At 45.7% G+C, this 26,925-nt stretch overlaps 1 protein-coding gene across 1 annotated transcript in view; it reads left to right on the top strand.

Annotated features, from left to right (window-relative positions):
- LOC112214276 (coiled-coil domain-containing protein 136-like) overlaps nt 1-25,096 on the top strand; it is a 51,276-nt gene extending 26,180 nt beyond the window's left edge. Inside the window, 9 exon segments of the mRNA XM_042311716.1 lie at nt 10,925-11,242; nt 11,647-11,721; nt 13,595-13,894; nt 16,442-16,559; nt 19,873-20,182; nt 20,330-20,441; nt 20,444-20,463; nt 21,902-22,016; nt 24,225-25,096. Coding sequence (XP_042167650.1) covers nt 10,925-11,242; nt 11,647-11,721; nt 13,595-13,894; nt 16,442-16,559; nt 19,873-20,182; nt 20,330-20,441; nt 20,444-20,463; nt 21,902-22,006 — 1,358 coding nt within the window. The 3' untranslated portion in view covers nt 22,007-22,016; nt 24,225-25,096.
- The last annotated feature ends 1,829 nt before the right edge of the window (nt 25,097-26,925 follow it).

Raw genomic sequence — 26,925 nt, 5'->3', positions numbered from 1 at the left:
GGGCCCTGACAGTAAATCTTAGTAAGACCAAAAAAATGGTGTTCCAAAAAAGGTCCAGTCGCCAGGACCACAAATACAAATTCCATCTAGACACCGTTGCCCTAGAGCACACAAAAAAACCATGCATACCTTGGCCTAAACATCAGCGCCACAGGTAACTTCCACAAAGCTGTGAACGATCTGAGAGACAAGGCAGGAAGGGCCTTATATGCTTTCAAAAGGAACATAAAATTCGACTTACCAATTAGGATCTGGCAAAAAAAAAATCTTGAATCAGTTACAATGAGGGAAAAAAGTATTTGATCCCCTGCTGAATTTGAACGTTTGCCCACTGACAAAGAAATTATCCATCTATAATTTTAATGGTAGGTTTATTTGAACAGTGAGAGACAGAATAACAACAAAAAATGTTATAAATTGATTAGCAGTTTAATGAGGAAAATAAGTATTTGACCCCTCTGCAAAACATGACTTAGTACTTGGTGGCAAAACCCTTGTTGGCAACCACAGAGGTCAGACGTTTCTTGTAGTTGGCCACCAGGTTTGCACACATCTCAGGAGGGATTTTGTCCCACTCCTCTTTGCAGCTCTTCTCCAAGTCATTAAGGTTGAGGCTGACGTTTGGCAACTCGAACCTTCAGCTCCCTCCACAGATTTTCTATGGGATTAAGGTCTGGAGACTGGCTAGGCCACTCCAGGACCTTAATGTGCTTCTTCATGAGCTACTCCTTTATTGCCTTGGCCGTGTGTTTTGGGTCATTTTCATGCTGGAATACCCATCCATGACCCATTTTCAATGCCCTGGCTGAGGGAAGGAGGTTCTCACCCAAGATTTGATGGTACATGGCCCCGTCCATCGTCCAGATGTTCATTGGCAAACTGCAGACGGGCATGTATATGTGCTTTCTTGAGCAGGCGGACATTGCGGGCGCTGCAGCATTTCAGTCCTTCATGGTGTAGTGTGTTACCAATTGTTTTTTTGGTGACTATGGTCCCAGCTGCCTTGAGATCATTGACAAGATCCTCCCGTGTAGTTCTGGGCTGATTCCTCACCGTTCTCATGATCATTGCAACTCCACGAGGTGAGATCTTGCATGGAGCCCCAGGCCGAGGGAGATTGACAGTTATTTTGTGTTTCTTCCATTTGCGAATAATCACACCAACTGTTGTCAACTTCTCAACAAGCTGCTTGGCAATGGTCTTGTAGCCCATTCCAGCCTTGTGTAGGTCTACAATCTTGTCCCTGACATCCTTGGAGAGCTCTTTGGTCTTGGCCATGGTGGAGAATTTGGACTCTGATTGATTGATTGCTTCTGTGGACAGGTGTCTTTTATACAGGTAACAAACTGAGATTAGGAGCACTCCCTTTAAGAGTGTGCTCCTAATCTCAGCTCGTTACCTGTATAAAAGACACCTGGGAGCCAGAAATATTTCTGATTGAGAGGGGGTCAAATACTTATTTCCCTCATTAAAATGCAAATAAATTTATAACATTTTTGACATGCCTTTTTCTGGATTATTGTTGTTGTTATTTTGTCTCTCACTGTTCAAATAAACCTACCATTAAAATGATAGACTGATCATTTCTTTGTCAGTGGGCAAACGTACAAAATCAGCAGGGGATCAAATACTTTTTTCCCTCACTGTATAGAACACTTTGCCCTTTATGGTTGTGAGGTCTGGGGTCTGCTCACCAACCAATAATTCACAAAATGGGACAAACACCAAATTGAGACTCTGCATGCAGAATTCTGCAAAAATATCCTCCATGTACAACGTAGAACACCAAATAATGTATGAAGATCAGAATTAGGCCGATACCCGCTAATTATCAAAATCCAGAAAAGAGACGTTAAATTCTACAACCACCTAAAAGGAAGCGATTTCCAAACCTTCCATAACAAAGCCATCACCTACAGAGAGAAGACAGACTACAATATGTGCACACAGCCCACAAAATGAGGTGGAAACTGAGCTGCACTTTCTAACCTCCTGCCAAATGTATGACTGTATTCGAGATACATATTTCCCACAGATTCACAAAGAATTCGAAAAACAAACCCGATTTTGATAAACTCCCATACCTACTGGGTGAAATACCAGTGTGCCATCACAGCATCAAGATTTGTGACCTGTTGCCACAAGAAAAGGGCAACTAGTGAAGAACAAACACCATTGTAAATACAATCTATATGTTTATTTATTTTCCCTTTTGTACTTTAACGATTTGCACATTGTTACAACACTGTATATACACATAATATGACATTTGAAATGTCTTTATTCTTTTGGAACTTCTGTGAGTGTAATGTTTACTGTTCATTTTTTTATAGTTAATTTCTCTTTTGTTTATTATCTACTTCACTTGCTTTGGCAATATGTTTCCCATGCCAATAAAGCCCCTTGAATGTAATGTAATTGAGAGGAAGTGTGTGAGAGGATGAGAACGGGATATAGAAATATATATAGAAACAGCACCTGTCAGCCATGATGTACAGTTGAAGTCAGAAGTTTACATACACTTAGGTTGGAGTCATTAAAACTCGTTTTTTCAACCACTCCACAGATTTCTTGTTTAATAACAAACTATCATTTTGGCAAGTCGGTAAAAACATCTACTTTCTGCATGACAAGTAATTTTTCCAACAATTGTTTACAGACAGATTATTTCACTTATAATCCACTGTATCACAATTCCAGTGGGTCAGAAGTTTATATACACTAAGTTGACTGTGCTTTTAAACAGCTTGGAAAATTCCAGAAAATTATGTCATGGCTTCAGAAGCTTCCGATAGGCTAATTGACATAATTTGAGTCAATTAGAGGTGTACCTGTGGATGTATTTCAAGGCCTACCTTCAAACTCAGTGCCTCTTTGCCTGACATCATGGGAAAATCAAAAGAAATCAGCGAAGACCTCAGAAGAAAATTGTAGACCTCCACAAGTCTGGTTCATCCTTGGGAGCAATTTCCAAAAGCCTGAAGGGACCATGTTCATCTGTACAAACAATAGTATGCAAGTATAAACACCACGGGACCTTCAGGCTGAGGAAGGAGACACTCTCAGGAAGGAGACACGTTCTGTCTGAGAGAGACTGTTTGTTCCTTACTCAAATACCTGTATCCCATTATAATCCCATTATAAACATCCCAACAGTAAAAACCACCCCCAACCTCTCACACAGACATTCCAACATTAAAGGCATTAACCTGGTGCACACAGAAAACACATGAATCACAGTTTCTTTCATTTTACAGAAAATACACCCCTGCCTGATTCCTGGTTCAACCCGTGCCAACCAGCTGTTAATGGCCAGGGCTCCATGAAGAACCCTCCACTGGAGGTCCCTGACCTCTTTGGTACTGGGGGTTTGTAGAGCCCCCTCCACCTAAAACCCACCATACTCTCCGCCCCACATACCCCCTGCCACTGATGTGCCTTCACTCCTGTTAGGCTTCTAATGTTCCTAACCTTAAAGCAGAGGCTGTAGAGGGCTTTACCTCCCACATCCTCAAACTCCCCCAGGCTCGGAGTGTTAAAATCTAACAAGTCCTCCAGACCCTCTTGCCAGTCTCCAGTCTCTGCCTCACCTGCAGTGGCGGAAACATTGGTGGCCCCTCTCCATTTGGCCGCTCAAACATCCCTCTTACCGGCTCAGACAGTGCCTCCTGGACCTCCTCCAGGAATCTCTCCAGCAGCCTAAGAGATGTTATTCCTGTTTATTGTGCCAAGACTTCCGGGGTTTTCCACCCCTCCTCTCCCAGCAGTCTCAGGTCACCCAGCCTTTGTGAACCCCCTGCCATCAGTTGCCTCTGCAGGGTGGCCGACTGAACCGATCTCAAAGGGATGGCTGGGTTGTGCTCCACACCCCCTTCTCATATGGGCCTTAGCAGCTGCCAGGCCCTCAGCATTGCAGAGTAAAAATCTGAGAGACCTTCTGTACTCAGCCTCTCCAGCTTCATGAGGAACAGCTGCCGGTCCAACCCTTATCCGCCAGCTCTCCTCAGCAGCGCGCATGCTGGCTCCCTCCAGCCAACATCAGCATGGTACAGCAGTCTCTGCACCGCCTTTAGCCGGAAAGCAGCCATCCTGCTCTCCAGTTCCACCAGGCCCTGTCCTCCTTCACCAGGCTCTGTCCTCCTTCATGTACAACACTGCTGCCTTCAGCCAGTGATGGCCCGAGCAGAAGAAATCCACCAGCTTGCGTTGCAGGTCTGCGGATTGAGGACAGCCAGTTTATGCCACAGGGAAGATGCCACCAGGTTGTTAATGATCAGCACCCTCCCTCTATATGACACTTGGGACATGAGCCACCTCCACCTGGCCAGTCTTGACACCATTGCCTGTGACAGCCCCTCCCAGTTCTTCCTTACCCACTTCTCCGAGCCCAGGTACACCCTCAATACATTAAGCCCTTCACAACCCCACTGCAAATCCCCTGGAAGCAGAGTAGGAGCCCCATCCCCCCCATGCCCCACATAACAGAGCTTTGCTCTTGCCCCAGTTTACCTTAGCTGATGAAGCTCCCTCGTACACCTTCAGACTGGTCTCTAGTGCCTGCATATCCTGATCATCCCTGACCATCACAGAAACATAATCTGCATATGCTGACACTGTTATGCCTGTCACCACATCCATTCCTGTCCAGCACACTCCCTGCAGTCTCCTGCGTAGCAGTCCTATAAAAGGCTCAATGGCTAGTGTGTATAACTGCCCCGATAGAGGGCATCCTTGTCTAATGCCCGTCTCACCCAGACTGGCCTACTGAGACCCCCTCCCATCTTGACCATACATGACGCCCCAGCATACAACAGCTTCACACATGTCAAAACACTCTTCCCAAACCCAAACACAGACATCACATTGTGGACCATACCCATACTCATGGTCCACTCTATCAAAAGCCTTCTCTTGATCTAAAGAGACCAGTCCAAAGTTCACATTAGAACCTCTCGACAAGTCCAACATGTCCCTAATTAAGAATAAGTTGTCCGTGATTGAGCGTCCCGGTACACAATATGTTTGGTCCTTATGTACTATCGAGTCCAAATGGGACTTCAGTCTGTTAGAGAGGACTTTGGCAAATATCTTGTAGTCCACACAGAGTGATGCCACAGGCCTCCAGTTCTTAAGTTCACACAAGTCCCCCCTTTTTGGGTGGGAGAGTCAGAGCCGCCCGACGCATTCACGCAACACGCAACAAAAATCCTGTCCAATTATTCCCCAGAATATTTTATAAAACTCCACTGGGAGTCCATCGACCCCCAGTGCACGACCGGGGGACATCTAGGTTACGGCTTCTTCCAGTTCATGGGACAACAGAGGATTGTCCATTTCATCCCTCTGTGCCAGAGAGAGCTTAGGGAGTACTGCGAACAAGACTTGAGCACACATAGGATCACACACTTCTGCCCTATACAATTCAGTATAAAACTCCACAGTCCGCTCCAGCATCTCAACCACCACAGAGGTCACCCGCCCATCAGACAGCCGTAGACAATGCATGCCCTTGGCTTCACTTTGGTATTTCCAAAACAAAGAAGAGGAGCTGGGAGCATCCATCTCCTTGAGCATGGAGAACCTAGCTCTTACAAGTGCTCCCTATGCTTTAACCTGGAAAAAACTGCCCAGGTCCCTATGTAATTTGGCTAAGTTAGCCTGGAGGCCTACATTGCCTTGCCCCACCATCTCTACCTCTATCTCACTAATATAACGCTCTAGTTCCCCCATTACTCTCCTAGCCTCTGAGGATGAGAGAGCTGTGTACTGTTGACAGAAAAGCCGAATTTGGACTTTCCCCACATCTCACCATTGACTCAGAGACTCATACTCCTCTCTTCGCTGCCCCCACCTTTCCCAAAAGTTCTGGAAACCTGAACAAAAAGTGGCATCTTGTAGGAGCTTTACATTGAACTTCAAATAAGATGCCTGCTGGGGCCCTGATGAAATAGACAGCTGAGCCATGGTTATGTGATGATCCGAAAACCCCACCGGGAGAATGGTAGCTCCCAGCAGCCTATTGCTCCGATTCCTAGACACATATAACCGATCAAGTCGGGCTGCACTCACCCTAGCCCCAAAAACCTTCACCCTGTCTTGTGTTTGGATGTTTAGTTCTCCAAACATCCACTAGGTCGAACTGATTAATGACATCCCTTAACACTCCCACTGACACTGAATGAGGCTCTTCCCCATTTCTGTCTTTCATAAAATCCATTGTACAGTTCCTGCCCCCTCCGACCACCAGCGTCTCCTCAGGCGCCACCTGTGAGAGTTCCTGTCTAAGGCTCCCAAATAGAACCCATCTTTCTCTCCCTGTGTTAGGCGCATACACATTTATAAAGACAAAACCCATGTTGTTCATTTCTGCTTTAACAACAAGCAGTCTACCTTTACACACCTCCTTTGAGGAGCAACGTTTTACAGACAGCCCTGGTGCAAAAAGGACTGTCTCTCCTGCACTAGGATTTGTCCCATGGCTCAACACACTTGCCCCTTTCCACCAGAGCCCCCAATCGACTTCATTCAACACATCACTATGTGTCTCCTGCAGAAACAACACCTGTACTTTTTTTTGTTTTACATATTCACCCAACACACTCCTCTTTCCCGCATCTATGGCGCCATTTATATTGAGCGATCCTACCCGAAGAGTCTCCATAAGAAGTGGGAGAAAAGCCAGCAGAAAAAGAGACCAATAGCAAAGCTCAAAAAGCCCCAGTGTCAGAAAGAAAATATACATCTAAACAGTGTCTGAATGTAAACCTTTACGCACTGTTGTGACCCACTTCCTCAACCTAAACCGTTTCCTGGGTGAGAGGACACCAAGCCCCTCATTTTTCATAGCATGTTGTACTGATCTTACAAACTTTCTATGATCAGAAAAAAAAGCCTCAAGATGAACTTTTTTCCCCCTTAGTCTCATTCAGGAACCTTGTCAATTCTCTTAACGTGTACTTAGACCCCTCTGCTTGACTGGCTGTCAGCTCCGGGCCCATTGAAGAGGAGTCTGAAAAAAATAACTCCTCATCCTCTTCCTCAGACTCACTTTCTTCCTCATCTCCATCTCCCACCAAAACCACCTGCCCTTTCTCTCTGATTAGGGCATCACCCACAGCAACAGGCAAAATTTCCATTGTGCCTTTGTCCACACCCTTTTTCCTTTTCCGCTTGACACCCCCCCCCCAATCTCTTCCACTTCCCCACTATACTCTCCTCATCCACTAGAATAACCTGACTAGACCCAGCATCATCCACACCATCCTCCATAGCATGACTAGGCCCAGCCTCAGCTTCCCCACCATCTCTAGCCTGACTAGACCCAGCCTCCATTACCCCACCATCTCTAGCCTGACTAGACCCAGACCCCGCTACACCACCATCCATAGCCTGACTAGACCCAGCCTCAGCTACTCCACCATCTCTAGCCTGACTAGACCCAGCCTCAGCTACCCCACCATCTCTAGCCTGACTAGACCCAGACCCCGCTACACCACCATCCATAGCCTGACTAGACCCAGCCCCCGCTACACCACCATCTCTAGCCTGACTAGGCCCAGCCTCATCTACACCACCATCTCTAGCCTGACTAGGCCAAGCCTCATCTACACCACCATCTCTAGCCTGACTAGGCCCAGCCTCATCTACACCACCTTCCCTGGCATGACTAGGGCCCAGCTTCTGCTGTCTGCATCTCCTTACCCCCTGCACTTTGACCTCGATTTCCCCCACTGGCGCTTGTACCCTCACCTTGTCTGCGGGCTTTACATGGGCACGCAAAGCTCTTATGCCCCAAATCCCCACACTCAAAACACCGTAGACTATCTGTGCTGGCAAACCTTGCATAGAGCCCCTCCCCATGCCTCACTTTAAAATGCACATTTAGTTGTTGCTCATTGTTGTTCAGAAACATAAACACTTTCCTCCGGAATGAAACAACGTGCTTAACGGCATCTGCCTGAAAACCTGCTGACACGAAAACCGCTAGTAAACTTACCAAAACAACTCAGCTCTTTCCTGATTTGGTCATCCGTAATAAACGGAGGCAAATTTGCAACTACCACTCTTGTCCATGGGGTAGAGAGAGGTGAAATTGACACCAACACATCCCTTACAAATATTCCGCAAGCAATTAGCCTACCAACCAAATTAGCCCTTTTCATGAAGACAACCACAGCTTTGTTCATTCTAGAAGCAGAATGTATAAATTCAGCTCCTACCTGTTCACCGACCGCGAGCAGAACGTCCTCCACCTTAACTCCATTCTCAGGAACACAAATCAAATCAAATCATCAAATCAAATTTTATTTGTCACATACACATGGTTAGCAGATGTTAATGCGAGTGTAGCGAAATGCTTGTGCTTCTAGTTCCGACAATGCAGTAATAACAGCAAGTAATCTAACTAACAATTCCAAAAAAACTACTGTCTTATACACAGTGTAAGGGGATAAAGAATATGTACATAAGGATATATGAATGAGTGATGGTACAGAGCAGCATAGGCAAGATACAGTAGATGATATCGAGTACAGTATATACATATGAGATAAGTATGTAAACCAAGTGGCATAGTTAAAGTGGCTAGTGATACATGTATTACATAAGGATGCAGTCGATGATATAGAGTACAGTATCAACGTATGCATATGAGATGAACAATGTAGGGTAAGTAACATTATATAAGGTAGCATTGTTTAAAGTGGCTAGTGATATATTTACATAATTTCCCATCAATTCCCATGATTAAAGTGGCTGGAGTAGAGTCAGTGTCATTGACAGTGTGTTGGCAGTAGCCACTCAATGTTAGTGGTGGCTGTTTAACAGTCTGATGGCCTTGAGATAGAAGCTGTTTTTCAGTCTCTCGGTCCCAGCTTTGATGCACCTGTACTGACCTCGCCTTCTGGATGACAGCGGGGTGAACAGGCAGTGGCTCGGGTGGTTGATGTCCTTGATGATCTTTATGGCCTTCCTGTAGCATCGGGTGGTGTAGGTGTCCTGGAGGGCAGGTAGTTTGCCCCCGGTGATGCGTTGTGCAGACCTCACTACCCTCTGGAGAGCCTTACGGTTGAGGGCGGTGCAATACCAGGCGGTGATACAGCCCGCCAGGATGCTCTCGTTTGTGCATCTGTAGAAGTTTGTGAGTGCTTTTGGTGACAAGCCGAATTTCTTCAGCCTCCTGAGGTTGAAGAGGCGCTGCTGCGCCTTCCTCACGATGCTGTCTGTGTGAGTGGACCAATTCAGTTTGTCTGTGATGTGTATGCCGAGGAACTTAAAACTTGCTACCCTCTCCACTACTGTTCCATCGATGTGGATGGGGGGTGTTCCCTCTGCTGTTTCCTGAAGTCCACAATCATCTCCTTAGTTTTGTTGACGTTGAGTGTGAGGTTATTTTCCTGACACCACACTCCGAGGGCCCTCACCTCCTCCCTGTAGGCCGTCTCGTCGTTGTTGGTAATCAAGCCTACCACTGTTGTGTCGTCCGCAAACTTGATGATTGAGTTGGAGGCGTGCATGGCCACGCAGTCGTGGGTGAACAGGGAGTACAGGAGGGGCTCAGAACGCACCCTTGTGGGGCCCCAGTGTTGAGGATCAGCGGGGAGGAGATGTTGTTGCCTACCCTCACCACCTGGGGGCGGCCCGTCAGGAAGTCCAGTACCCAGTTGCACAGGGCGGGGTCGAGACCCAGGGTCTCGAGCTTGATGACGAGCTTGGAGGGTACTATGGTGTTGAATGCCGAGCTGTAGTCGATGAACAGCATTCTCACATAGGTATTCCTCTTGTCCAGATGGGTTAGGGCAGTGTGCAGTGTGGTTGAGATTGCATCGTCTGTGGACCTATTTGGGCGGTAAGCAAATTGGAGTGGGTCAAGGGTGTCAACACACCTGAATCCATGCCGTATCGACAGCGTCTCCTCCGCGCTAGGCTGAGAAGCCATCGCGCACACCACACCTTCCAAACCCCAGGAAAGTTACTCTGTCCTCTTCCACCCTAACTTTGAAAAAACTGTGGATACCGCTAAAACAAATATTGCATTAACCCTCCACCATAGAAAAATAAAATTGAAAGAAAAGACCAAGAAAATAAGCAAGTTAGTTAGGACGGAGCCCTCCACACCAAACACTCAAACTCCAAAAAACTCCCAGCATGCACTGCAAGAGAGAGAGAGAGAGAAAGTGAGAGTGTCTTGCTCTCTCTCTCTGACTCTGTCTCTGTCTCTCTCTGACTCTCTCTCTCGCACTCTGAGTTTTTGTCCTTGTGATTTCTATCATATCTTTAACATGGAAAGCAGTCTACCTCAAATATTGCATAAGCAATGACTCAAGTGTATCAAAAGATAAATATTCCTTCTTCGCCTGACTCAGCATTATTTTAGATGATTCTAAAGAGACACATATAGCTCCATAGAGTGTATTGAGTGTTTTGAGTTCCTCTGAGTTTCTCTGACTGTTCCACTGTTTTCCCACTAGATGGCTCTGTAGAACAGGTAACACTACTTGAATAGTTGCTCAGCAGTCTTCTGCTTGGTCTGATGACAGCAATCTCAGGTGGTGGACTGTATGGGCAAGAACGAGTGTGTGTGGGAAGTCTTTGGGGGGTCTCTGTGGACACCAGGTGAAGATCATACCGGGGGGCAGCAGGTGGAGTGGGAGCTGGGGGTCAGGGGGTTGGGGTAAGAGACTCAAAGCCTAGACAAGCAATGAGGTAGGGGGTTGAACCACAGCTGCCTCAGCTTGCAAACACCAGGAGGTATAATATGAAGAGCGGTCAATGTGTTAAGAAATACTGCTACTACTTTGTAGGCCAATGCAGACCTCTGTATGAAAGGAGTTTGCAAACTAAGCTGTTTACCGAGGTAGTAATTCTCTCTCTCTCACACACTATCTATCTTTATCTCTCCTTTCCCCCATCCCTCTCTCTCTAGATGACATATGTGACCTGAAGGTGGAGAGGCCTGGCATTGTGGACATGCTGACGGCCAAAGAGAGGGAGACCCTGGAGGAGAACGATGAGAAGGAGGAGAAAGAGAAGGAGGTAGAGGTGGGGAATGGAGAGAAGGGCCAGCAGGAGGACCAGGGAGAGGAGAAGGAGGTGAAAGTGGAGGAGGAGGAGGTGGAAGGAGTAATGTTAGAGGAGGACGACTTGGAGGAGTTGAAGTCCCAGGTGTTGCAGCTGGTGTTGGAGCTGGAGGAGGCCAGGGAGGTGTCTCAACAACATGAAGAGAGCTTCATGGAGATCCAGGGTGAATTGCTGTTTGTGAGAGTGAGTGTGTGAGTGAAGAGTTTGTGTCTGAGTGTGACTGTATTTGGGTTAGTGTGTGGAATTGTGTGTGTCTGAGTGAGTGAGTGTGAGTGTATGTGCCTGTGTGTGTGACAGCTGTAGCCATGATCGCATGCTGGGTGTTTAGTTCATTGTGACATCACGGCTGGGTTGTGAGAGGGTTGGGAGGTCCTATTGCTCAGCTGTCATGGTTCTTGTGCCAGTTGTCCCTGCCCCCAACTCCCCCATGGTCCATTCTGCTGACTCACATGCATACTCACTTTGTTCCTCCTCTCTTCCCCCTTTCTCTCCCTCCTCTTGTTCTTTTCCTCCTCTCATATCCCCCCATTCTCTTCCTCCCCTCGCTCCTTCTTTCCTCTGTCTCAGGTCTGTTGGAAGATGAGCGTCTGGCTAGTGCTCACCAGGCAGAGAGCTTTACCAGACAGATCCAGAGACTGCAAGGTAGACACGCACGCAAGCGTGTATGCACACACACAGACATGCACACAAGCGCACACACCCTTATACACAACCTCTCCTCTCTCCACTTCTGATAAATGAGCACAGCACCATTATCTTCCCCTACTGTCTCATGAATTAGTGTATTGGCTGAGGAAAAGTTAACATTAAACATAACTTTTATAGATGAACATTTTTAAATGATCCCCCCACTCCTTCGTCTCCTAGTAGGGTCTCATGATAGTGGAGAGAGGACAACTTTAAGACATACATGGATTGGACACAATATCCTTCTCTGCCTATTTGTACTGTCCCCATCACTTGACAATGCTATAGGGTTTAAACAAAAGTTTTATAATAAATTGTTCCAAGTAGAGTCAATATTAAAAGCGCTATAGGGTTCCAATACACATAGCTGAATCTGACACTATATCTATTCTCTTATGACTTAGTCCCACCATAGTTATATGGTCTAATGGTCTAGTGCCAATTACCAATCTTAGACTGTATTCACAGAATGTGTCTGCTTGGGAAGATGTCTGGTATAGCTCCATGATTGGCTGGAATCTCAATGGTGCTCAACCTCAGGAGACTTGGTGGCCATCGTATGAATGATGTCACGTGACCAGAGAGACACCAGACCATAGAAATCCATATATTACTACTCTGTTCTATTTCATTCTGTGCACCAGACATCATTAGTTACAGGAAGGACAGTGGCTCCAGACGACATAGAGGCCTTGTCATGATGTCACTACCTTAGGAGAAGATGCTCAGTCCCCAGGCTCAGCATTTGGATAAACATGGGGTTATGTAGGTGACTGAGTGTAAGGGTGCGTGGGGGGGGGAGAGGGAGCACAGCACTCCCCCCCTTGCAGTGACACTCACCACATGACTCCTATTGGAATGCAGACTGGGGGTGGGGTGGGTGGGGGCAGGCTGAGGTAGGGGTAGTTTGTCTTAGCTCATTTGGCTTTGTTATTCTGCTGTTGTACACACACGACGCCAGTGTTTCCCATCTACAGTGAGGGAGAAGGAGAGAGAGAGGGAGAGAACTCTCCGTACATGGTGCGCTCCACGTAACGGCAACCCCAAGGCAGAATGCCATGTGACGTCAGAGAGAGGCCATGTGATTGGCTGAATTACTGTAAACATTAAGGCAGAAGGGGATTGATGTTCCCGTAAGCAAAGTTCTCAAGAGGAGAATGTGAACGTATTGTACAACCGTGTGAGTGCTCAAGAATTGCCCTCTTGCTCTGGTGAGCCCAGACGCCTTTTGTCCCTAACCCAGGACAAGCCTATGTCCAGTACAATACTATACTGTACCTCACACTATAACTAAGTAAGTAAGTAGCTTTGTCTGAGCCAGAACTGCCCAGACTGTACATCTTCGTAATGTTGTGGTCCAAGAAGTAATCTAGGTGTGTGGTTCCTCTGTGCAGTGTGTGGTAAGAGAGCTGGTCTGCAGACACTGCCATATAGCCATGGCCTCTTGAGCTCTGGCCATGTCTTTGTAAACACATCAGTCTCTCTTCACTTTAAAAGTAAAGTGTGTGTGTGTGTGTGATTAATGAGGAGAGGTGAGGCGACAGGGGTTCTACTTTAGAGCTAGAAAGCCCAGACCAGAGCTAATGCCCTTGTCCCTCTCCTCTGCCTTCTCCCTCTTCACTCTCCTCCCCATATCCCTGGCTCATTCAGCTCTTGTGTCTGCTCTTTGCAGCCAGGACATGTTCACTAGAGTGTTTACCAGACCTTCCTGAAACGAAAGGTCCTTGACAGAGTACAAGTCAACATTGCTTGTCTTTTCTGATTCACAGATTGACATGAACTCTCCTCTCCTCTTCTATTCTCTTCTCCCCTTTCCTTCCCCCTCTAGCTCAGCTGCGTTCAGTCCAGGAGGAGATGGACTCTCTGGAGGAGGAGAAGGAGAGTGAGCTGGGGGAGGTGCAGGAGGAGCTGAGGTCTGCCCAGGAGGAGGTGCTGGTTCTGCAGCAGGCGGGGGAGGAGGCAGCAGCGGAGAGGGAGAACGACATCGCCTCCCTGCAGGAGGAGCTGTGTCGTCTGAGGGCCGAGCTGCAGCGTCTCCGTACCACGGCCCAAGAGTACGAGCTGGAGATCACCACCCTGCGGGCTGAAATCAGTATGAAGAGCATGAGGAGGGAGGGAGAGACTGACGGTACTATCATACTATATACTGCACTAACCCTGCATCTAACCCAAACTACTAACCACTACAACACCACACAAGCTGCAACACTGCTTAAACCCCTTACACAAACTCAAAACACAACCATTCCACACACATTCCCTGCCCATCCAGTACACCACTCCATACATAACACTGAAGCAATGGAAACCAATCAGTGATGAGGAAAATCCCAGTCAGTATGAACAGTAATATGATCCATTTAAAACTGTAGGCCGGATCCAATAGACTCAACAGGTCCAGTTGGCAGAGAGGCCTTCTTAGCAGCAGAGAACTGTGGGTAAATACGAGACAGTCTGGGAGTCATCATCGTGACTCCAGGGTTTCCAGATTTGTCTTTAGCCCTCTCCATTAAAACACACTTCGGCAATGTTTAGAGGATTTATGAGTGTTATTGATCGCAGGCTTATGGTTATTGGTGAAGTCACACATGGAGAGTTCAAGGTGTCGCACCTATACTGTTAGGATAATATGGTAATGACACAGCACCACCGTGTGTACTCAAACAAGAGGGAGGAAAGCCAACAGCCTCTGTTTCAGTTAGATGGGTTGATTCTCTCGTGGATCCGCTAGTCCGTAACGATCTAGGTAGATCCCCTTTCAGTTTTAATGCCCCCCCCATTGTTGGATAGGCTGCAGAACTCCTTACCTCTTGATTCTCTGGTGCCACCAGGGTAGTTTATGGCTCGAGTATTAGATGTGTTGAATGAGAGTTGCAGTTGTTTTGAGTGAATGAAGATGAAGATTGTTGTAGTTGTAATGTTGAAAGTTGTAATTTGTATTTTTTGTAAAAGTTAAAAAATAAATAAAAATCTTTGTTAGAGTGATCATTTCTCTATTGTTGTATTGTTGTGCTGAAAATGAGACGTTGGTCTCGATGGGTTTCCCCAGACTAAATAAAAGAGGCCAATAAAAATAAATTCAACCTGATGAGTAACAAACTGTTTCGGAGAAAATGAGGATCGCAATCTGTCTTGGCCTCTGTAGGGATGATGCAGACTGAAAACTGATTCATCCTTCAAACACTCTAATGTTGAAACCCCTCAAGTCCAGAAAGCAGGCGAAAGCTTTTAAAAGTTCTACTGTGCTCTCTGTCTCGATGTGCTCATTTGTTACGGCTGCTCCTCCTTTATTTGAATTGAATGCTATAATAAGTAGAAAAACAACTCTGCCCTACACAAAACCAACCCAATAGTAGATATAAATGAGTTAAAGTCCCATATTTTTCCAGGGCTGCTTTTTTCAATTGGCTATTTTCAGAAGAGAGCCTGGGTACTGCGCGCTCTCTCTCTCCGTCTCTGTCTCTCTCTCTCTCTGTCTCTCTCTCTCTCTCCCCACTGGCCATTCCTCCTCAGTGCTGTAAACCTCTTCTGGTTTCTTCTCTCCCTACTTTATGTATTCAGTATAATGATGACATAACATATTATCTAGCAGAATGAGTAACACAGGGTTACTCGATCAAAGGCTCTCTCTCTCTCTCTCTCTCTCTCTGTGTGTGACCTGTATTATATTGGCAGTTCACAGTACTCTATCCTCGTGCATCTCCAGCCTGTGCATGCCTTTCATTAGCCTGTGTAACAGCAGGGCTAATGCCAGAGAGAGAAAGAGGGAAGAAAAGAGAGGGAGGAAAGAAAAGGGAGAGAGGGAGGGAGGGCGGGGGAGAAGGTGGTATTGAGACAGAATTAGGACTATAAAAGTAAAGGAAAACAGGGATTCAGAAAGGGTCAATGAGATTGTGCTCAAGATACAGTGGTGGGTCTAAGTGTACTGTACCTCACCCAGTCACATAAACACATTAGGCTATTATTATAGCCATAAATCAGGATCTTGAACAAGAAGTGGCAACCTCTCTCATAGCCACCCACACATACACACTTTCAGGTGTACACACACGTGCACACGTTTAGGTATACACACATAAACACACGCTGCCCAGCAACATTACAAACAACATTCCTAATTATAACACCTGTAAGAGGAGCTCTTTGGCGCTATAGTGCTGTCGTGTTTAAAGGTAAGCTTATACTTGGTTATTTTCAGACTTCATCCTCAACTCTCCCACACTCATTGACCACCTTCATCCAGGGGAGGATTGAGCCTCTCAACCAACGTCTGTGTGTTGCTAACAGTATACTGTAGCGTCCTCCACTGTCCCTGTTTCATACCAGTCTCGATCTAGTGAACCTCTGTTCGCAAACACCAATTGGATAGCTTTTTTTGGCAGACATTTTGAGCTCGCTGTGGAGTGAGCTTATGTCACGTTCTTAACTCTGTTACACCTGAACACATTTCAGGACTCTATCTAAACTAATATGTTACAGGGCCATGGTGGAACCAGTGTTGTTCAAAACCTCAACTACCTTCCTCGCCATATCACACCCTTTCCTGTGGAATCTGTTACCATGACTACTTATTGTTAACATGGTTCAGTGCGTCAATTTTCCCACCCCAACACACACCCAAGACAAAACAGCACACTCTCATGTGACCCTGTGTACGTGTATGCGTGTGTTCCAGGTGAGGTAAGCCAGCTGGCGGCGGAGTGTCATGCGATTTCAGACGAGTGTCAGACCCTGAAGGACGAAAACAAACAGCTGAGCCACGAACTGCAGCAGCTACAGCAGCAGCGAGCCGGGTGAGTGGCCGAGCAGCCAGTCGAACAAGCTGCCGACCAATCAGTCACAGGCTCTCTATGTCTGGGGACCCCCACATTGCTCTACAAACCTACCGTCTGTTTACTGTCTGCAGATCATCTATCATAACTTTTTGTCTGGGGTCTGATGTATCAGTAACAAGCTGTCAGTCCACAGATAAGACAAGATCACACAGGTAAACGTAAGAGGCTTTTTAAAGCCTTTGTCTCTTCCATCTCTATCCCCAAGACATTTCTTCCTTGGTCGTCTGGATGTGTGAGAGTGTGATCTCGTTCCTACAGTATACACCCTGTAACATAACTAGTAGGTGTGTGTGTGTTATAGGTCCCAGTTTTGGGACTGGTGCAGCAGATAATAGTTCCTGTAGCACAGGATAAATGATGAAACAGGAGAACGTGGCTTCTCTTTCAAAGGTTCTCTCGATTATTTTATTCAACATTCTCTCAAGGTCAAATCGTCTTTTTCTGTCTTTTCGTTGTATTTTAACGTTTTTTGTTGTTGTTAAAGTGTATTTAATAATCTGTCTCATATATTATTACATTAATACATATTCGTTCATACACATATCAAACATACATCAAAAATATTACATTTCAATCCAATTCACATCTTCAAATTCTTTACATTTATACCCCAAACACATTTACGCTTAACTTAATTCACCTGTTTAGATTATAATTATGTAGTTGATTGTTGGCCACTATAGCCCCATATGAGACTCTAAAAGATGCAAGCCTTTAAGGTGGTATAACTCATTAGAAGTTATTTTATACCCATGCTCAAAATACATTCACTCCGTGTAAGAAAGGTTAATAGAAAGACAAGAATATTGCAAATGAGATTAATGTTAATTATTGGAAAATGAATGAACAAGCTACCATATCGCTAACTGAAGCTAGCAACCAACTGACCGGAGCTAGCAAACAGCTAACCGGAGCTAGCCAAAAGCTAACCGGAGCTAGCAACCAACTGACCAGAGCTAGCAACCAACTGACCGGAGCTACAGGCCAACAGTAGTATACATGCATCGAAATGGCAAGACCTTGGAGGACTGACATATGAGTAAAAGTGTTCTTCCCCAATACAAAGAAACAATACATAACCGTACATTTTGTGTGCATCACACATGCATGTGTCTGTGTCTGTGCATGCACATGTGTGATTGTGCACCTGAGAATACACCAGATGTGTCTTAAAATATACATAATACAGGCAGCACAACAAGCCAACACCTGCTTATAAACAAACAGTCAACAACAGGTTATAATCAGATGAACACGCACACACACACACAGCTCAGTGAAGATGACTCACAGTAGACGAGTCTACTGGTGAATATGAATAATTTACAACTAAAGAGGGAGGCTAAGTATTAGGCAATTAGCAGTCGACCTCCTACCTCCAGACATAGCCCAGTACCTCCAACACACACACACTAACCTCTCCCTCTCACAAACACACACACATACACACACACCGAGACAGACACACACACACACACACACAATTTCATAGCCGATCTCTCCATGGTACACACACCCATCCAGAGGGCTAACGTCCCGCTGCTGACAGTGGCACGTCAAAGAGCTCAATACTCTGTGAGTACTCTATGTACTCAGTGAGTACTGCATTCTTACATAACATGCTTGACACAGTTCCCTATAAACCCTCCACTCTCTGCTCTCTGGTGTCACCACTCTGATCAAAGGGGATACCGAGACACAGGAGAACATCTCCATTTGAGCTCCTTGTATACAGACCTGATATTGAGGTGGCTATACTGTATATAGCAGGCTGCAATAGCACAGCAGAGCACTGTGGGAAATTAAATCAATGATCTTACTGTAAGAGCAGACTTAGGCCTGGTTTCATTTCACTAGACCGTAGCTCCTCTTGTCCCCTTTGAAGAGATCTTTAATGTGGGTGAGGCCTTAGGAAACAACGTCGTCTAATTCTAGGATGCATAGACTAGTAAGGATGAAGCCTGTGTATGTAAGGGTACTGTATCCAGGGGCCTTCTGGTTGGCGCAGTGGTTAAGGGCGCTGTACTGCAGCGCCAGCTGTGCCACCAGAGGCTTTGTCGTAACCGGCCGCGACCGGGAGGTCCGTGGGGCGACTCACAATTGGCCTAGCTTCGTCCGGGTTAGGGAGGGTTTGGCCGGTAGGGAAATCCTTGTCTCATCGCGCAGCGGCGACTCCTGTGGCGGGCCGGGCACAGTGCGCGCTAACCAAGGTTGCCAGGTGCACAGTGTTTCCTCCGACACATTGGTGCAGCTGGCTTCCGGGTTGGATGCGCACTGTGCTAAGAAGCAGTGCGGCTTGGTTGGGTTGTGTATCGGAGGACGCATGACATTCAACCTTCGTCTCTCCCGAGCCCGTACGGGAGTTGTAGCGATGAGACAAGATAGTAGCTACTAAAAACAATTGGATACCACGAAATTGGGGAGAAAAAGGGGTAAAATAAAAATAAAATATCCTGTATCCTGACATAAGTCATTTCCTGTTTTTGAAAAATAAGTTTTTGTTGTGTGATCTTGGTTTGTGGCGACATCGTATTAGGAAGGAAATTTAATTGAATTCATTCTCAAGTCCCTGTTCCAACCCAGATCTACTCAAATGAAAGATACGACGCACTTCTCCAATGTTAGCCTCAGAGAAAAAAATCTCAGACTCATTGGCAGAAGTAGTGACTCATGTTTTCCCAGAATGAAAGAGAGCTGTGGTTGGTCCTTCACGGTATTGCACTGTAATACATCACACTGAATACAGTAGTTACTTCAATGCACTCTATTCTTGTACTCTGATAGTGCTCATCAATTTTTAAGCTTCAATTATTTATGTTCACTCTACCGATTCACAGAATGTATGGTTGTGTTTTAGCAAAGTACTCTGTAGTGTAATGGGGTGATCTGACCATATAAGCTGTTATGTCATGAATGTTTAAACTCTGTGAGAGTTGTGGTTGGCCCAGGGGACAGAGTTAAATCTGTTTAAACTCTGTGAGAGTTATTGTTGGCCCACAGTATAATTTTCTCCCAGTGAATAAATGTTGCTGAGAGGGAATCAATAATGAGGCGAGTACTGCACTGCGGATATCAACAACACCACAGCAAATGCACACACACACACACACACACACACACACACACACACACACACACACACACACACACACACACACACACACACACACACACACACACACACACACACACACACACACACACACACACACACACAGATGAATGATGCTTATAAATTGCTAACACATTGAATGATCTCTCTGGATGACAGCTCCAATGATTTCTATCTGGCCTTGAGAGGGGAGGGGGACGAAGACCAGAAGGATGAGGGTGTTGGGCAGGATGAGGAATCAGTGAAAGCTGGAGGCTACATGACCCTGTCCCAGACCCAGGGTGGGCAGACCCAGGGTGGGCAGACCCAGACTGGTCAAGGTGGGCGCTTGGTGGATGCCTCCATCCAGAAGAATATCTCGTTTGATGGCAAGCCCATCACCAATTGGAACGGGGGACCCTCTGAAGTCTTCTCCCTACGAGACCAGCTCAAACTGACTGAGGAGAGGTCCTCGCAAGTACAGAGACAAGTATGGACACAGACACATACAAGTCTTATAAAACAGAGTAAGCCAATGTGATGATGAAAATGCTCTCTCTCTCTCTCTCTCTGTCTCTCTCTGTCTCTCTCTCTCTCTCTCTCTCTCTCTCTCTCTCTCTCTCTTTCTCTCTCCCAGTGTGAAGGGTTGAAGGGGAGCTTGCGGAACTTCAGGGGCTGTTTGACTGCAGCCAGAAGGAGAGGGCGGAGCTGGAGCAGGAACTGCATCACTGCAGGGTGGAGCTAGAGAGGCTGGGCGGCAGGAAGTCACAGGTGAGAGGTCAGCGGTCGGAGGGAGGTAACTTTGGTAACTTTGGTAACAATGGCCGACAAAAGATGGCCTCTTCTGTGTATGAGTTGGTGAAAACAAGTGTTCCTATAAGGGGACAAACACTACACATGTGTTATAAGAAGGGTTATGGTGGTGAAGGAGCTGGTTATGAGGTAAGTAGAAGGGAACGAGAAGACAACTATACACATACACACCTGTATTTACAGTACACTTGCGCTAACTAACCCATTCTCCTCAAGCATCAAGTCTGTCTGTCTGCCTGTATTGTGTGTATGTGGGTCAGTAGCAACAGCTCAGTCAAACAGCTATGTCTCATGGAATCGTGACTTGTCTCTCGTCCTCTTTCTGCCTCCAGTCCTCTCTCTGCCTCCAGTGGTGTAGTCAGTTATTCTTGTGTCCTCAACTTTGGTCCCTGGCTTCTTCCGCCCTCTTCTCAACATGCATTGCTTCAATGGCGGTGTGCGTCCTCTGCGTCCTGTCGCCCTGTCCAGTGTCTGTCCCCGTGTCCACCTAAACAGTCCGGTCCCTACCCTCTTTCTCTTCCTCTTCCTTTCTGATGCCATCAAAACCAGGAAATTCTGAATCAGAGTTTTGTTGAAAACTGAATAATAAAAAAGACTAATCAACCCACATGTTATTATAGTGTACAAATGTGAGCTTATAAGCAAGCCACTCTACCCTTGATGATTTGATTGGGTGTACGTGGTCTCCTTATCAAGAATTTGGACTTAGACCATCCAGCCTGAGTACCACAGCAGTTCATGTCACTCACCTGTCCTCCATAGTTGTAGTTTCTCTTGTGACGAAACCCCCTCACCCACACTGCTGGGCTGCCTACAACTCCCAGGGTTCTCTCTGTCTGAGTGACCGTTTGAGTGACAGGCAGCACTTTTCAGTGTTGGCAGAGATCTTTAAATGACAAGATAGAACCATTACACAAGTTGTTCATCTTGTCTTTAACCATCTTTGATGTGCTCTAATGCCATGCTCTTTCTGTTTCTCCCCTCCCTTCATCGTTGCCATGGCTGTGTTTTGTTGAAAACTCATATTTATAAACTTATTCACATTCATATTGTCAAATCTATTTACCATAACCACCCCACAAAACGTTGCGCAATATGGTTTTTATTATCAATCTGCCTGTCTCTTTATTCCTTTGGTTCTCCCTCTCTGTCACTCACCCTCTCTGTCCTTGTCTATCGGTCTCTCTACCTGTCTATCTGCCTGCCATCTCATTTATCTACCTCTCAATCACCTCATGATGTTTTATTTACATATATCTATCTATCTGTTGTCTCTTCATCTATCTCTCCATATGTGATTCTTTCATTTTTGTCTCACTTTATTATGATTTGTGATTTCTCTCACCACCTCCCTCCTCCTCTCTCATGCCCCCACGATCCCTTGTTTTCTCCCCAGAACTGCACTCCTCCGTCTGAGCCCCCTGTTCTCTCCATCTCCTTCATAGGAATGATTGTAATAATGGCCCTGATATGGTGCTGGTGGGAGGAGCTGGCATCCTAGAGGGGACCAGGTATGGGCATGCCCTTTCTTTATCTAGAAGAATCAAATAAAGTCAACTCTTATTTCCTCTAAGAGAGGCAGAATGTCTGTTGTAGATGCAGATTATTCAGCCTCTGGCTGTGGGTGTGCCTGAATGTAGAATACTGCACACACAGATATACTGTAGAAAGCGAATGTGTAGCGCCAGTACGTCTGGTTTGGTTAATGGTTAAATGTTATTAGAGTTCGTAGTTCAAAGTTCTGAATGTGATCTGATCTGTTTTGGAAGGATACCTTATTCCACTGACATAAAGACTCTGATTCAAGCACAAGCGTGTGCTGGAAAGACCAGCTATTGCAGTGGAGTAGACCCATGTCTTACAATGTAAGTTGTCCCTCTGAGAATCACGTTTCCCTTGATCTGTCAATCAAACTAAAGCTGTTTGAGGAACGCAACCTCTATGGTGAACAATAAACATCCAAAGCCACATTAACACCAAATGGGCTAGAACCAAAATGTCAATAGAGGGTGGCGAAAATACTTTACAGATGTCAGCGACTTGGCTCCCGTTGGGGTAAACTGGCTCAAAATGTACCGTGTGGTCTGCTTTGTTCCTCTGAAGGTGGGCCGTCAACCTTAGAGTTAGCGGAGTCACTGAGGCAGACGGTCCAATAACTCAGTCCCACCCAGCAGTCTCCAAATGCACCATTCACTGTGTTTACTATGACTCTACTGAATGGAATGACTCCGATTCTAAGAATACTAAGAACTTGGCTTGGAACAGCCAAGCAGCCGCAGCACTTGAAAAGCTGTGAGTAAGAGAGAAATGAAAAGGAGAGAGAAGAAAGAGACTTTCACACTTGCTCGCCTGTTCCGCTGATGTTTTCGTCCGAGAAAGGTGGCTTTTTTTTGAGTGGTCCGTTACACTTATCCGAGGGAAACACAGTGACACGCAGCTCCTTTCATGTCTCCATTGGGACTGTGCAGAGATTACCACTAGAGCCAAGATGGATGACACAGCGCTAATGTCAACACCCACTGTTCCTGCCTGACCTCCACAGGCGGGACAGCAGCCAGGAAGCCAGGGAACTGAGGTTTAGAGATACCTTCTCTCCCTCCAACCTCCAGCCAGCTGAATGCTGTGTTGTGGTCAGCCTGCAGTGAGGCATAGCCCTTTCTCCATCCCTCTCTCTCTTGCATGGCCCCTGACAGATTTAGCTCAAAGGGGTCTTGGGACATTTAGAATGAGTTATGTCTATTTACCTTGGGACATTTAGAATGAGGTATGTCTATTTACCTTGGGACATTTAGAATGAGGTTTGGCTATTTACCTTGGGACATTTAGAATGAGGTATGGCTATTTACCTTGGGACATTTAGAATGAGGTTTGGCTATTTACCTTGGGACATTTAGAATGAGGTTTGACTATTTACCTTGGGACATTTAGAATGAGGTTTGGCTATTTACCTTGGGACATTTAGAATGAGGTATGGCTCTTTACCTTGGGACATTTAGAATGAGGTATGGCTCTTTACCTTGGGACATTTAGAATGAGGTATGGCTCTTTACCTTGGGACATTTAGCCTGAGTTGGAGTGTTTGTCTTTTATTGTAGTGAGTAAGGTTTCAGAAAGTTTAATGAGAGTGTCAAGCGTCCATTTTAGGATGACATGGCCACAAGTTGTGTGTGGGTGTGTGTGTATGCGTGTGTGTGTGTGTGTGTGTGTGTGTGTGTGTGTGTGTGTGTGTGTGGGCGAGAAGCTGTCAGTACACTACACCACACTCAGGGGGATCCTCTTACTGGGCTCCAGGGTGACATCACTGCTAAACTCTCTCTCTCTCCCTCTCTCGCACACCACACACACCACACACACCACACACACACACACGCACACGCACACACACACGCACACGCACACGCACACACACACACTCTCTCTCTCTCTGCAGCTAACAACACCACTCAAGTCTTCTCTCTTCTCACAAAAGAGTGTGTAGGTTGGTTGTGTCGGTCTGTATCCCAATTGAACTGTAAATTATTGGGCTGTAAGGCACAAAATAGTCCTTTGTCCAACATGTGTGTTGAGGAAATGGATGTGTCCAAAGTGTATGCAAAGCGAAGGGGTTGTTTGAGCTAATCTGACCAAACTCGAGGAGCTGGTACTGTATGTGTGTTAAAACTTGTGAATGAATAACCTCTGTGACCTTTGAACCCTGTCCTCTGTCCTCTTGCCACCAGGAGAGCGAGGGAGGCTGGAACCTGGTGGCGGTGGTTGCCTTGGCAGCGCTTGTAGTCCTGATAGTCCCCAGCCTTTCCAGAGCGTTTACCTGAGGACTACACAGAACGGAAGTCACTGTACAGGAAATGACTGTGCTGGTTTCCCCTGGCAACATGGGCAATGCCATGCCCCTATCTCATGATGCCCTTGTCAAGTCTCCTCCTCGCTTCATCTTCCAAGGAGGACTGCATTGACAACTGACATTTTCACCAGGAAATACAACACAACAAGGAAGTAGTCTCAAGGAGAAATACATATACCTGTTTAAGCCACTCTAAAGATAAGGATGGCAATATCTTGTTTCTCTCTTTAAAGTCCTTCAGTTTGACTCAATCGGTTTCCCTATAACAGGGACTGCCTCCGGGTTTGTGGCAGTACGGTGTCTGCATGGGCATCAATGGAAATACACAATTTAGCACAGAACATGTCTGCGCATTTCTTGATTGATCGGTTGATGATTTATTATTTGATTGGTTGATGGTTGATTGGTTTATTGACAACCTGTAAAGGTTGAATTGGGAAAAGCTCATGCACATATTGAGTCACTGATGAGATTTTTCTCTTTCCAATGGGCATGTGATCTTTCCCCAGAACCTACCCCTCCTTTTGAATCACTTTGAACATTGCCACTGCAATAGTCTCTGCTATACCTGCAACAATTTTCCTTCTGTTTATGTTGTGTTATGCTCTTTTTATGTTTAAATGAAGATGTGTGGAGGAGGGTTTGATTATATGAGTTTGTTGTATTGGAGGTTTGTCTCCTCTGTAAATGGTTCTTTCTCTCTCTCGTCTGCGTCTGTATGTCTCTCTCTCTCTCTCTCTCTCTCTCTCTCTCTCTGTCTCTCTCTCTCTCTCTCTCTCTCTCTGTCTCTCTCTCTCTCTCTCTCTCTCTCTTTCTCTGTCTCTCTCTCTCTCTCTGTCTCTCTCTGTCTCTCTCTCTCTCTCTCTGTCTCTCTCTCTCTCTCTCTCTCTCTCTCTCTCTCTCTCTCTCTCTCTCTCTCTCTCTCTCTCTCTCTCTCTCTCTCTCTCTCTCTCTCTCTCTCTCTCTGTCTCTCTCTCTCTCTCTCTCTCTCTCTCTCTCTCTCTCTCTCTCTCTCTCTCTCTCTCTCTCTCTCTCTCTCTCTCTCTCTCTCTCTCTCTCTCTCTCTCTGTCTCTCTCTCTGTCTCTCTCTCTCTCTCTCTCTCTCTCTCTCTGTCTCTCTCTCTCTGTCTCTCTCTCTCTCTCTCTCTCTCTCTCTATACAATTGGTTATATTTTGTATGTGAATGAAACCACGACCACTATACACATCTATACAGACAAACAATACTATCATAAATGCAACTTGGTGTGTTCAATTTGACAGTCCAAATGATTTCCAGCTAGATGTCTATTTTTGTAGCCATAGGAATAATCTATCCCCAAGACTGAGGAGTTATTTAATGACTGATTCCACTGTGTTTGATTCTGCTTAGAAACAGAACTTAACAAGGCTCGTTATTTGAAACAGAGAGTTATTTTTGTAAATAGACATTGTGTTTAAATGTTTTGCATTATTTTTTATATCATAATCGTGACAAGCATTCTGAAAAATTACAAACAATCAACATAGGTCACCAAAATGAAAAGTGGAGCCAGTGATGAAATATGGACCATTGTTTTCTAAGATGTGCATTTTGGGGTGTCTCTTACCGAGTCTTTTCGTCTTGTACTGTTTGCGTTCTACTCTCTGATATCTATATTCTCTAACGATGATTCCCTTTTCTTTGTTGGCACGAAGCACACAGTTTCTACACAGGTTCTACAACTGCAACTTGCCTGCAATGCATGGGACCTTTTCAGTGTCGTTGCTGTAAGCTTGACACGACACATTCCAATGATAGATTGACTTAACAACAGCCGCGATGTGACACTGTTGTCATGGAGAAGAAATCAGAAATGCGTCAGAAATGCGCTTTGCGTTGAGTGAGAACGGTGGTGTTATTTTAGAGCTGTCGGAGTTAAACGGTCTTTGTCCGAGAACACACCACGACTATGACTGAGAGAGCAGTCTGACATAAGTGTTTTCTTTTCGAGAGGATCGTTTGTGAGAAACGTGTACAGAATGCAGTAAGCGTTATAGCTGGTGCCTGGATTTGTAGTGTGCTGTCATGACTGACAGTTAGTTGGCTTGTTTCATAGATGTATGTAGGCGAGCTAATCAGCTAACATTCTGTGGGTGTGTAGGTGACAAGACACTGAAAGCGTGCTTAGCCAATATTCCTCTGTATTCCTATTGTAGAGTAATAGCATTATAAATATGTATAGGTAATTAGTGCTTCTAATTTATGCTAAGAATCAATTCATTACGACTATAAGTATATGCTATTAGTTTCAATACGTGATTCATAATCATAAACGTATGATAGGCAATTAGACACTGAGGTGACCTGAAAAACATGAATGCTTATAGGCTATGTATAGAATATTTTTTTCTACAGTGCAGAGACAATATAAGAACTCATTGGTAGGTAAATGCATGCTGCAGTGTATGTAAAAACAATATCTGTAGTTGTGGACCAACATGTGGTATTTGTATTGTATTGTAAATAGGAAATAGTTTAGCACAGTTAAATAACATGGTTTGTTGATTTGAGAGCAGTTCTAGATTGAGCAGAGGGTTCTTTTTGAATTGGCTGAACA

The sequence above is a fragment of the Oncorhynchus tshawytscha genome, linkage group LG33 (genome assembly GCF_018296145.1).
Source record: "Oncorhynchus tshawytscha isolate Ot180627B linkage group LG33, Otsh_v2.0, whole genome shotgun sequence".
In the NCBI taxonomy this organism is placed as follows: domain Eukaryota; kingdom Metazoa; phylum Chordata; class Actinopteri; order Salmoniformes; family Salmonidae; genus Oncorhynchus; species Oncorhynchus tshawytscha.
The sequence above is the reverse complement of the archived record's forward strand: the minus strand, read 5'-3'. Positions and strand labels throughout refer to the sequence as shown.